The sequence below is a fragment of the Crinia signifera genome, chromosome 6, assembly GCF_055691185.1.
Source record: "Crinia signifera chromosome 6, ASM5569118v1, whole genome shotgun sequence".
NCBI lineage: Eukaryota > Metazoa > Chordata > Amphibia > Anura > Myobatrachidae > Crinia > Crinia signifera.
In genome coordinates this window covers 120,583,306-120,594,679 of record NC_139222.1, presented here as the reverse complement: position 1 = coordinate 120,594,679, position 11,374 = coordinate 120,583,306, and the positions used below count along the sequence as shown (strand labels likewise).

At 43.8% G+C, this 11,374-nt stretch overlaps 1 protein-coding gene across 1 annotated transcript in view; it reads right to left on the bottom strand.

Annotated features, from left to right (window-relative positions):
- Positions 1 to 8,942: 8,942 nt before the first annotated feature.
- The window catches only part of CDC27 (cell division cycle 27), a 41,143-nt gene continuing 38,711 nt past the window's right edge, over positions 8,943 to 11,374 (bottom strand). The window contains exon 19 of the mRNA XM_083146959.1: positions 8,943 to 10,863. Within this exon, the coding sequence (XP_083003085.1) occupies positions 10,781 to 10,863 (83 nt within the window). The 3' untranslated portion in view covers positions 8,943 to 10,780. The remainder of the gene's footprint in view (positions 10,864 to 11,374) is intronic.

Sequence of the window (11,374 nt, the reverse complement as noted above, 5' to 3'; positions counted from 1 at the left end):
GCAAGCCACACACAGCACTCAAACACATTGGAAGCTTATCTTTCTATACTTCTCTACATTTAAAGGTTTGTTTAATTTAAGGTAAGAATCTTTTTAAGACCTGCTTATATATGCAAAGGTAGGTATTTGTTAAACAGTTAGACACATTCACTACGTGCTTTCATAGACTTTACACAGTAGCACACTCAATCTACACAAGTCGACATGTGTCAACGTGATCACGCTAATACAAACATAGGTTTTGTATTTATGATACAATAACATAAACCACATCTAACACCTACAAAGGATGTTTCAGCAATGTTTTAATCCCATGGCCACTATTTTGCACATTAATTAATTCAATCAATTAATTAATTTTCATAATTATAGTTGAAAGGCAAGATTTGCAGGTCCATATATGTGAAGGGTATGTCAGCGTACACGGACGTACGCTCACTCTCACGAGCGGTGACATAAGCTGAGTTTTCTATTGAAAACAATAGGGACCCGTCAGTGCAAGCTGGCGTACGCTCAGATAGCCGCAAGAAGTCGGTGGGAAGACGGCCGAGAGACGTCCGTAAACGGTGGTGTACGCTCAATTGTACGCCAGTTGTCGGAGTGTAAGGGCTGGCCCGTCCGTGTACGTTGGCGTACGCTCAATTGTACGCCACTCCCCTTTGCCGATGTTTTTGGCCGTACGAATGCGGCTGAGTTGTGGGTGGACTTAACCCTAACGGCCGCGTACGGATAGTGTACGTTAATAGCGAACGTACGCACGTTTGGCCGCTACGATCAGAATAACCTCCTCAGTGTACATAGAGAAAAGAAAAAACATACATAGGGTGATATCCTAATTTTATATGGACTCTATATGAGAAATCCCCAAGTGGGGAATCGTACCATCTGTTGTTATTTTAAGCAAACACTCTGAGCTCAGCGGGAGAGGAATCAACTCCACATAACGATCATCAGAATAATTTGTCCACAGAACTGTAGACAAAAACAGGAAAAGATAGAAAACCACAGGCGTCCCTGGATGCTGGGTATAGATGTTGTTCCTGGTGATGGGTCCACTATGTGCAAGTCCCTGCTGCTAACGCATTTCAAACAAAATTTGTCCTTTCTCAAGGCATCTCACAGTGATGGAGGTACCTGTATAGATCTGAGTCCCGTTCCTATATTGACCTCCAGTATAGAATATCTCCAAAATTGATCCCAATCACTCACTATTTGTAGATCCTCACTCGCTGGGTGCTGGTTGCACGCAAGCAGTATCCTGGAGTGGAGAGGTGCTTGTGAAGCAAAAGGAGATCTTGAAGCCCAATAGTAGGAGCTCAGTAGGTCCTGAGATTGGCAGAGATGGTCTGGTCCGGGACTTGAGTTTTGTTGTGGGATACGTCCAGTAGGTTGGCAGGTGCCAGAGAGATGCTGGTCTAGGGTTAAACTAATGCGTTTCGCCAGTTCAACTGGCTTTATCAAAGGAGATAAAGCCATTTGAACTGCTGGACGTACCCACAACAAAACTCAAGTCCCAGACCAGACCATCTCTGCCAATCGGGCGGCTGGATGAGGGGCGGGCGGGGTTAAATTTTTTTCTTTTTGCAACACTGTCTGTGAACCAGAATCATCCCCAATATCTCCCTCAAAACACCTCTTTATCAAACCATAATGGATAGTGAAAGGAATTAATCACCATCAGAGTACCCATGGCTCATTACTATGGGGAGTATAAATAATATGAATATTCACATCTCCTTGTAGATGATGTGTGAATATTGAGTGTTGATTTCTCCTTGAAGGTTTAGTTTGACTGCAGAAGCTTCTCTGCTAATTCTTTAACTATATGAGAACTAGACATTCTTGGCTGTTTCCCACTGAAGCAGGGGGCATTCATTGTGGCGTTCTCTTGCTACAGTGGAACCCAGCACAATATAGAGAAGCTTCACATGAGCATATCAAGCATTAATGTTCAATGGCATGTTTATAATGCACCCTAAGATTTATTGCAAAGTTGTTTACAGGCAGGGCTATTTTTCTGCAGGCTCCAGCAGGAACTGTGGCCCTTTTATTCTAGTTCACTCTTTCTGACAAAATATTTCTTAGATGGACAAAACCATGTGCACTGCAGGTGAGGCAGGTGTTACTTGTGCAGAGATAATTAGATTTGGGTGGGGTTTTACACCTGCCTCACCTGCAGTGCACATGGTTTTGTCCATCTAAGAAATATTGTGTCAGAAAGAGTGAACTAGAATAAGGGCCTCAGTTCCTGCTGGAGCGTGCAGAAAAATAGCCCTGTTTACAGCATTCCAGAAGACATGTTTAATAGTAATTTCGGGAATGGTCCCATGACCATCATCTTCAGTAGTACCTCAGTTTTTCTAAAGGGTACCTGGAATGCAGAATTCTTCATGTCTATGGTCTTGCCAAGTATTAGCTCACAGTCCCTTATGATGACCCCATACATTTAACACGGTTAATAGAAACATATAGCACACTGCCTCTTATAAATGCAACTCCGTGTCATTACTAGACTATTAATGAAATAAAAAACACAAGTGGTTGTTTTTTATTACTATTCTCTAAATGGCTTGTGGGAAATCCCCTGTGGACATCACTATGGTTGTGTAGCCTCGCAAGTAAGAGACACAAGTGTTCGACCAATATTTGGTCAACATACATTGGGTCGACACCGTTAGGTTGACAGGCCATAGGTCAACACCTTGAAAAAGGTCTCAGGTTGACATGAAAAAAGTAGACATGTTTTTTAAAAGGAATTTTTTTAAGCTAAGTGAAATGGACCATGCAAAGGGACACAGTACACTTATGCGGTACCTATGTTGACAAATCTTTTATAGGTGTCAAGAAAAGGTATACAGCGCTGGGGTTTGACTGAAAAATATTACCAACTATAAAGGCAATATAAAATACATTTATTACATGAAAACAAAATATACATATACATGATGTAAAGTGGAGAATTCTCTATTTGGGAAGAAGATTTAAGTTCAGTGTCCAGAGGGTGACTGAGCTCCTCCTCTCCTGGCTGTGCGTGCCTTGTTAAAAGTGAAAAAGGTGCAAGATTTAGTAATCAGCTTGGATTTATTGAAAGTGGCTGTGTATATAAAAGGGGATGCAGAAGTCCATTCAATATGTTGACATTCCTACCCTGTGCTGTATAACCGCTCTTTTGGGGGCATATTTAATAATTATTAATTATTAGCAATTGGTTGTAATCATTTTGATTTCTAATAGTGGCAGGAACAGGATCTCTGCTAGGAGCTGGAACCTGCGATTGGTTAGAAATGATTGCTAATGCAATCACTTAACCTCTGGGACCCAGCTGTCCTACTGCAAACACGAGGGCATGTGTAAATTGCCATGGTAGGCAGAGATCCTTCAGATCTCTTTTGGAAAAATAGGCTACAATGGAAAACACCACCTGAAAAGGATTTTAGTTACAAAAATGTGTCCCACACAGCTCTGTTATCCTGGATTGCCTGTGTTGATCATTGGGCTGTAAGTCAGTGCTCTGCGTAATACCCTGTTGGCCTGATCCAGAGTGCACAAAACTCGGGGGGGGGGGGGGGATGTACTAAGCCTGGGCAGTGCTGGGAGAGGAGCAGGTTGCGTGGGTGGACAGCTGCTGGGAAGGGGGGGGGGGGGGGTTGTTCCCTCATTACGCAGAGAGAGGTAATTGCTTCTGAAGCTGCCTCTTTCCCCAGCGAAGCACACAGCCGCCACCACTGTCCACAATGGGGAAGAGCAGAAGCAATTGGTTATCATTGTGCATTGAGATCTCAAAAATGTGCTCTGGAAATATTTTGTTGTATAACCACAGAGCTGATATTAGATCTTTTAATCCGATTGCAGTATTTCTGCTGGTCAGGTGGTGACTTAACGAGTTCATCTTGAGTGTCTTCTGGGTTCGGTGGTCAGCTGACTAACTTCCGGCTGTTCTTGTGGTGGTTTATTTCCCCCTCCCCCTAACCTCACATGACAATGGCCGGCAACAGAGCAGGGGGGTGTCACGAAGACAACTGTTCCAGGCCCAACCTTGTAAGTGGCATGAGGAGCTAAGGGACTGTAAGCATGGCTGTGGTAGTGCAGCGACTAGCAATTGCTTTATAAAGGCACCGGCCAGCCACACACCCATCTGCCTGCCCACCTGGAATAGAACTTACTCAGACCCCTCTCCAGTCCCCCTTGGGCCTGGTCACCTGTACTAATGATTTTCAAAACATAACGCAACGCACCACATGATGCACTATGCTGTGCTCTCCTATCTGCCCTTCCCTGTTCTATCCCTGCAGTAGCAATGGTCTATCCACCTAGGACAGGACACAGGCAGCGTGGACTGGAACCTGGACAGCGGCACCAGGGAGTTGTCTTGGTAAAAGTGACTGTGTGCTATCATAGCCTACTCTGCTCAGCAGTAGTACAGCCAATTTAACATTACACAGTGAATATTAGATTTTTTGTAATAATAATAATAATAATAATAATAATAATTAAAAACAAAAAAATCACATTTAATATGTAATTAAAATCCGCTGCTTGAGGGGAGCAGGGTTGGGGCCCCCAGAAATATCAGTGTCCCGCATTTTAAGATTTCTTTGGCTGGCCCTGAATAGTGTCTATTTTATCCTACCATCAGCTTGGCGCATATACTATTTTCTCCTGCACATTATACAACTCTTGCAGAGCTGGAATCCTGTTTTTTATTTTCTGGCTTATTCTTTATTAAATGCAACATTACATCAGCTCTTTCATCTACAAACCAAACAAACACAGCAGGTTGCTTTTTTGGTCTTTTTCAACAAGAGAGTTTGAATTTTAATAAAACATGCAACGTTCAAATAGTCACATGATTTACAGAGCATCAGCTGAAGTCTTTTTCAAGTAAAACTGGTCAGGTTTAATGCTCTTACCAATGAATGATATACAACCTTCAGAGATTACAATAAAGTCACCCAGAAGTGACGTGAACCACATTGATTATCTTGTTACAGTGGCGCCTGTCAAGGGTTGGGAGATCTTAGGGAGCAAGTGGACAGTCTGTTCTTGAAGTTGATGTGTTGGATGAAGGAAAAATGGGCAAGGATATGGATCGGAGTAACTTTGACAAGGGCTTAATTTTAATGGCAAGAGTACGTAGTAAGAGCATATCAAAATCAACAGGCCTTGTTGGCTGTTCCTGGTATACAGCGATTGGTACTTACCAAAAGTGATCCATGTAATGGACACACAGTGAACTGCTGGTTATGGTGGAGAGTGAAGGCTAGTCCACATGGTCCTATCCTACAGTAGGGCACTGTAGCAACATTTGCAAAAAAAAAAAAAAGACAATACTGGCAAAGATGGAAAGGTACAAAAGAAGAGGCTGGTATACATAGTTACATTTTTAAATATTTCCAGGTGTCCTGAAGGGATCATAGACAATTTCTATTCTACTGGACTATTTATGGGCATACCCAAAAATCAATGCAAATGTTGGCCTCATTAATAGGCCCATAATTTGAGGTTTGATTTGTTTAAATAGGCAAGTCAAGAACACTGATGGAAACAAATCCCAGCAGAATCTGGAAGCAGATTCTCAATACAGACAAAGATGATCCAATCAGTGGCGTAACTACTGAGGGTGCAGGGGACACAACTGCTATGGGCCAGTGTGTGGTGAAGGTACGGAAGCAGGGCCATCCGCTGCCTGGGAAGCTCTGCTGGAGAAAGGGAGAGGGAAAGAGGAGCCGCTGGATGGAGGCACTCAGTGATGACTGCGTATCAGGAGGTCCAGACGCTGCTGCATGAAAATGCGCCGTGCTGCTGGGGAGGACAGGCCCCTATACTGCCCCGGAGCCACTCTATGTGGTTTTTGAGGGGACCTGCTGCACATTCTCTCTCCCTCCCTAGTTGTTCTGTGGAGGGTGGATGCACTACTGGAGCCACTCCGTTTCATAGGAGCCGATACCTGGAATGGAGGAGGTTCTGCTGCCACTGCTCTGAGCCAAGGCATAAAGGAGAGGGAAGAGTACACTGTTGTTGGCAGACCTGGGGAAGTCTGTACCACCATATGCTGCTATGTCCCCTCTCTCTCTCCTCTTGCTTTCAATCCCTTTTTTTCCCCATGAAGCCTTTCTCCCTGACCACCCCTCTTTCCTGCGTTTTCTTGCCTCACTTTTTCTATTTCCCTGAGACCCTCTGTCTCACTCTTTTCTTCACCATCCATTGTATTGACAGCGGTGGGATGTTGTGGGGGCCTTTCAGTATTTTGCTATGGGGCCCACAGACTTCTAGTTACGCCCCTGGATCAAACACTGCGCACACTTGGAGTAGCAACTCCTACTCTATAAACAATATGTCACCCAACATACACCCAAGTATCCCAAGTCAGGATTGCGCTCACACTTCATATAGGTTTACAATACGCGTGTAAAAGTTAGTTTTTTCCTTTGTATAAGGAGGATTCTATATACAGTCTTTCCACTGCTTGGTAGGGTATATGTCTTCTACCGATGAGGTTCTCAAAATACATAAAACAAAAAATAAAATAAAGGGGTTGATTCAGATGCATTCATAAGGGACCGAATTCAGCCCCATTTTTGATGGATGGGGGGGGGGGGGATGCCTTTGGTGAATATCACACTTGTTGAAGCATTCACAAAAGGGAGGGGAGGGGGCGGCAGGAGGGGAACGCCCAGCGTTGAATGGGTGTCCACATAAAAATGTTGGGGGCGCCGCTTACCTGTTCGCTAGGCTGCAAGTATAAGCAGCCTAGGGAACAGGTCGGAATCAGGCACATAGTGTAGTAGTTTTCAATAGGATGGGAGTCTATGTGGTGATTAATACCCAGGGGCGGATTGCGACGCCGGGCAAATTTCTGGCGGGCCGGGTCCTGCACCCCTCTCAGTGGCCGTTCTCCTACAAAGCAGGGCTGATACATATGAAATCTCATCTGCGCATGTGCAGAAGCTCAGTTAACCTAGAGCCACGTGGAGGGCTAGGCCAGGGGGCAGTGTCATTAGCCCTCCTGGCCAGTACATTGTTATTGTTTGAAGCACTGCAGGCACCTGTCCCCTGTATCAAATCTGTGGCTGGCTGCAGAAGGCTGTCACTGTGGCAGCTGCGGACACTCGCAGTGTCACAGGCGGACAGCTCCACCTCCTTGAGCTACTCAAGGAGGCAAAAGCTGACCGGCTAGGAGAGCGGCTCGGAGCATCAGCGGCTGCCACACACTGACAGCCTCCTGCAGCCAGCTGTAAGCACGGCGGGGGAAGGGGGAGTGCATAATATAGAGAAGTGCTCCCCTCCACCGGCTACTGAGAGTTTGTGTGTGCCAGTGCCTGGCTTCCCTGATCCTTGTGCTGCGGCCACTAGTAGTTGAGGTGTCCAGCCTTGGGGTGTCCAGGGTCTGACTTGCCACATCCCCGTGCTGCGCTGCCTCCCTACCCGAGCCTGGCTGCTGCTGGCATTATGATTATTATTATTAACAGTTTCTTTTTATAGCGCATACATATTCTGCAGCACTTTACAGAGAATATTAGAACATTAAATCAGTCAATGCCCCAGTGGAGCTTACAATCTATATTCCATACCACATGTACATGCGCATAGTCATTCTAGGGTTAATTTTGTTGCGAGCCAATTAGCCTACCAGTATATTTTTGGATTTTAAGAGGAAACCGGAGTACCCGGAGGAAACCCACGCAAGCACGGGGAGAATATACAAACTCTGCATAGTTCGAGCCATGGTGGGAATCAAACCCATAACCTTAGTGCTGTGAGGCAGTAATGCTAACCATTACACCATCCGTACTGCCCATTAAAAACAAAAAATACACATACCTAATATGGTGGCACCTGGGAGGACCCAGCAACCTCTGCAGTCCACTCCTTCCTACTCCTTTCTCATTAAATGCCAGCCAATCAGAGCTAGCAGCCTGGACCACATTTGAAATGTCTGCCAAGAGGGGAGCAGGAGCGTGCTCTGCGATCTCCCAGTCTGGCGGCTTCATCAGCATCATCAGCTCCCCACAGCAGCAGTGAAGATAATGTAAGTGGCACTTCTGGGAGCATTATTTGTAAATGACACTTCTTTGGGCATTTGTGAAATGCACTACTGGGGGCATTGTGTGAAGGGCAATGTGTAAGGGGCACTACTTTGCGCATTGTATGAGGGATGCTACTAGAGGCATCACATGCATAAGCAAGAGTACTGGGGCATTATGGTATATTGTGTAATGGGCATTACGGTGTGTGGTCTAATCCGGCATTGGGAATTACGGTGTGTGGTATGTCATCAAACAAACATTGTCAGTTTCAGCTTTGTAAAAGCTTTTGTATCTAAGGAAAAACTATCTTGTGCTCTCACACAAGATGGCCATACATCTACAGATTTATTGCCCGATCTGGCTGGTTGAAACAAAAACCTGGTACTGGATGAGAGCAAATGACAGTGGACCATATGCTAGGAAATGCGTGAAAACTGACAAAACCTTTCATTATATGTATGTTATATTAGATATTATATGTATATAAATAGGTTGTGTGACCACTAATGTTTATCCTGATGAAGGGGTCATGAACCCCGAAACGTAGAAATAAAAGTTTCACCGTTTTTCAAACTGGTTTCTACGTCCCTGAGTGCCGCCAGCATCTACTAGTGTGTGTGTACGTACACACACACACACACACACACACACACACACACATTAAAAGCCTGTATATAAACATTTTGAAAGTAATACAACTAGTATTTCATCATATGTGAATCAGTAATACTACTGAAGAGCCAAAATATTACCCATGTAGACTTATAAAAGGACTGCAACCACGTTCATTGCAACTCATTAATGTTTGCAATCAACCATAGTAAAATACCTTGACTCATGTCTGGGTTTACAAAATACTGTATGTAGATGCAAACACAGAGGAATAGGAGGTATAAACATTAATCCAGTAATTCCTCCTGGAACATTTTTAAAAAGTTTTTATTTGGATTTTTCACATCCTTAAATGATTCGCAAAATATATTAAACAGGAACCTCCCGCCCCAAATAATAGAACACTGTACACTGTCTGAAATGAAAAAAATGAAAAAAAATAAAAATAAAATAAAAAAGGAGGGGACAAAAATAAAAAGACAAAATCACAGCCACACAATAAAAAGGGGTCCCGCCCCACCAGAGAGACCAGTGCCGCAGGGCAACTGTCCATTTCAAGGTAGCTGGCCTGGCTGGCAGTGACGGGTGTGTAATCCATTAGACATCATGCCAGTAATGTTAGAGAGAAGGTGATCCTCCTAATTCACCAGATGCAAGATGACCAATGATGGACTTGCCCAGAGCACTGGAACTAGGAACCTGAACAGAGAGAGGATAGTGACAATCTTCCTACAGAAAACCCAAACCCACAAGGTAGGGCAAATTAAAAATGGTATTTTAAGGGCCGCATGTCTGGGGGCGTTCAAATGTTGTTATCGAACCATTGGTTTTTAAGGGATTGAGCAAAAAAATAAAAAGTGGGATGGTGAGAATTAAACTGAGGTAAAACTTGTAGCAAACTGATATAAAACTTGTGTATCTCACCAATTAAGGCGTACTCGTCGCCTATACATTGAAAAGCCATTTTGTGACCCAAGAACACCATCCATTAAATGTACTATAAATGAATAAAAAAAAATCACTGAGGGCTGATGTGGTTTCACTTGTTCCTAATAGACTACATACACTGTATAAAGCAACTGGTACTATTAAGATTTATCCCTTATTTTAGGCAAAGCATATTCCTTATGCCTGTACCCTTCCATTTTTCTCAGGGTCTATCCTTTTGCAAAACTGCTTATGAAAAAAAAAATGTTTAGTTCACCAGAATACTACAAGCAGAACACTTGTAAAAAATAAAAAAAGCAATGCAAGAATAGAAGATGGTGAGGGATTGTTGAAAGATTATGGCTTGTCCCACTCCACAGTAATGAGTTATGGAAATTCTTCAGTCATCTTGCATTACCCCAAGTCATCCATCCTAACATGTTGATTGAGAAATCTAAGGTGGCCTTAAGTGTTGGATGAAGGCTGCACAAGTGAGTCTTGGGAGAGGCCTGGTGTAAGCTACCTAGAATGTCTATATTATGGAGGAAGGAGGGGGAATGGGGGACTCTAACCTCGGTTTGTAGTTTAATGGTTTAAGGGTTCTCTGTAAGGAGAAGTCAGCCTGCAAAGAGTCTCTCATCAGATGGTCAAAAGTTCAGATTGCCCCAGCCTCTCGTCTTTAGGTTCTAGCGCTGAATAAATGTTATCCAAGCAAAAGTTATTTTAAATTCTGTCCTCAATGAGGGTGGAGAGAGGCACTGAATTTAAAGGTGATGTGAAAGAGCATCGTATCCATGAAGTTGAGTGTTTAGAAGGCTTTAACAGCAAGCTTCAAGTCTGAGAAGAGAGCCTTGCGACTCCGAATTATCACCCACCATCTTCGGCATGAACAGGCCACACCTGGGGCTCGACCCTTACATTGCATACCCTTTGGAAACACTAGGTGTGTTACAAGGTTGGAAAAGTAGCAGGAATCCAATCAAGTGCTACCCACATATTGCACAGTCTTTAATTCTCTGCAGAGCTTTAAAAATCAGAAGAAGTCAAGGGTAGGAGGAATGGCCGACAATGGTAACAGAGGCGATGATGATGATGATACAAAATGGCAGCCTTAGAAAGGCATCTGAGAAGGCAAGGGTGAGGCTGGGGTGGTGTTGAGTAAAATAACAGTCAAACACCCCGATGCCACATGTCCGGTGGGGAGTGGGGCTAGGTTAAAACTCATCACTCTCAGCTGCGTGCAATTGTGTGTCATCTGCATCCGTCATGCTGCTCTCCTGTGATTCATCAGTTCCCACTACAAAGAAACAGAGACCTATTAATTATCATGATAATGACACCAGCTCAAGCTGACTGCTTCTGATTTGAGAAATAGGCAGCAAGCTCTTATAGAGAGCATATTAGAGCCTTGTTTGCCTTTCTTTAAATAACCTGGAAAAGAAGATAAAAACACACACACAAAAAACAAAACAAAAACTACTTCCATTTGTACAGCTTTCAATTCTAAAGACTGGACATGGCTTCCTCTTTATACCATCGCTAACTGGTAAATATAATAGATAGTATGTACAAAATGAAGAAATGTGCTGCTTTACATACCAAACCACTGCATACATCTTCATAGATAAATCATCAAGAATGTTATTATAAAGACAATAATATTCCAAGCTCAATTATACCCCTTTTACACCAAAACGCCGGGTCGCACCGGTCCGCAGGTTGTATATCCCCCATTGATATAAACGGGAGCCGGGTCGGACGACCCAGCGTACCTGTTTACACCGCCTCTACCCAGGTCCTAGCCGTAG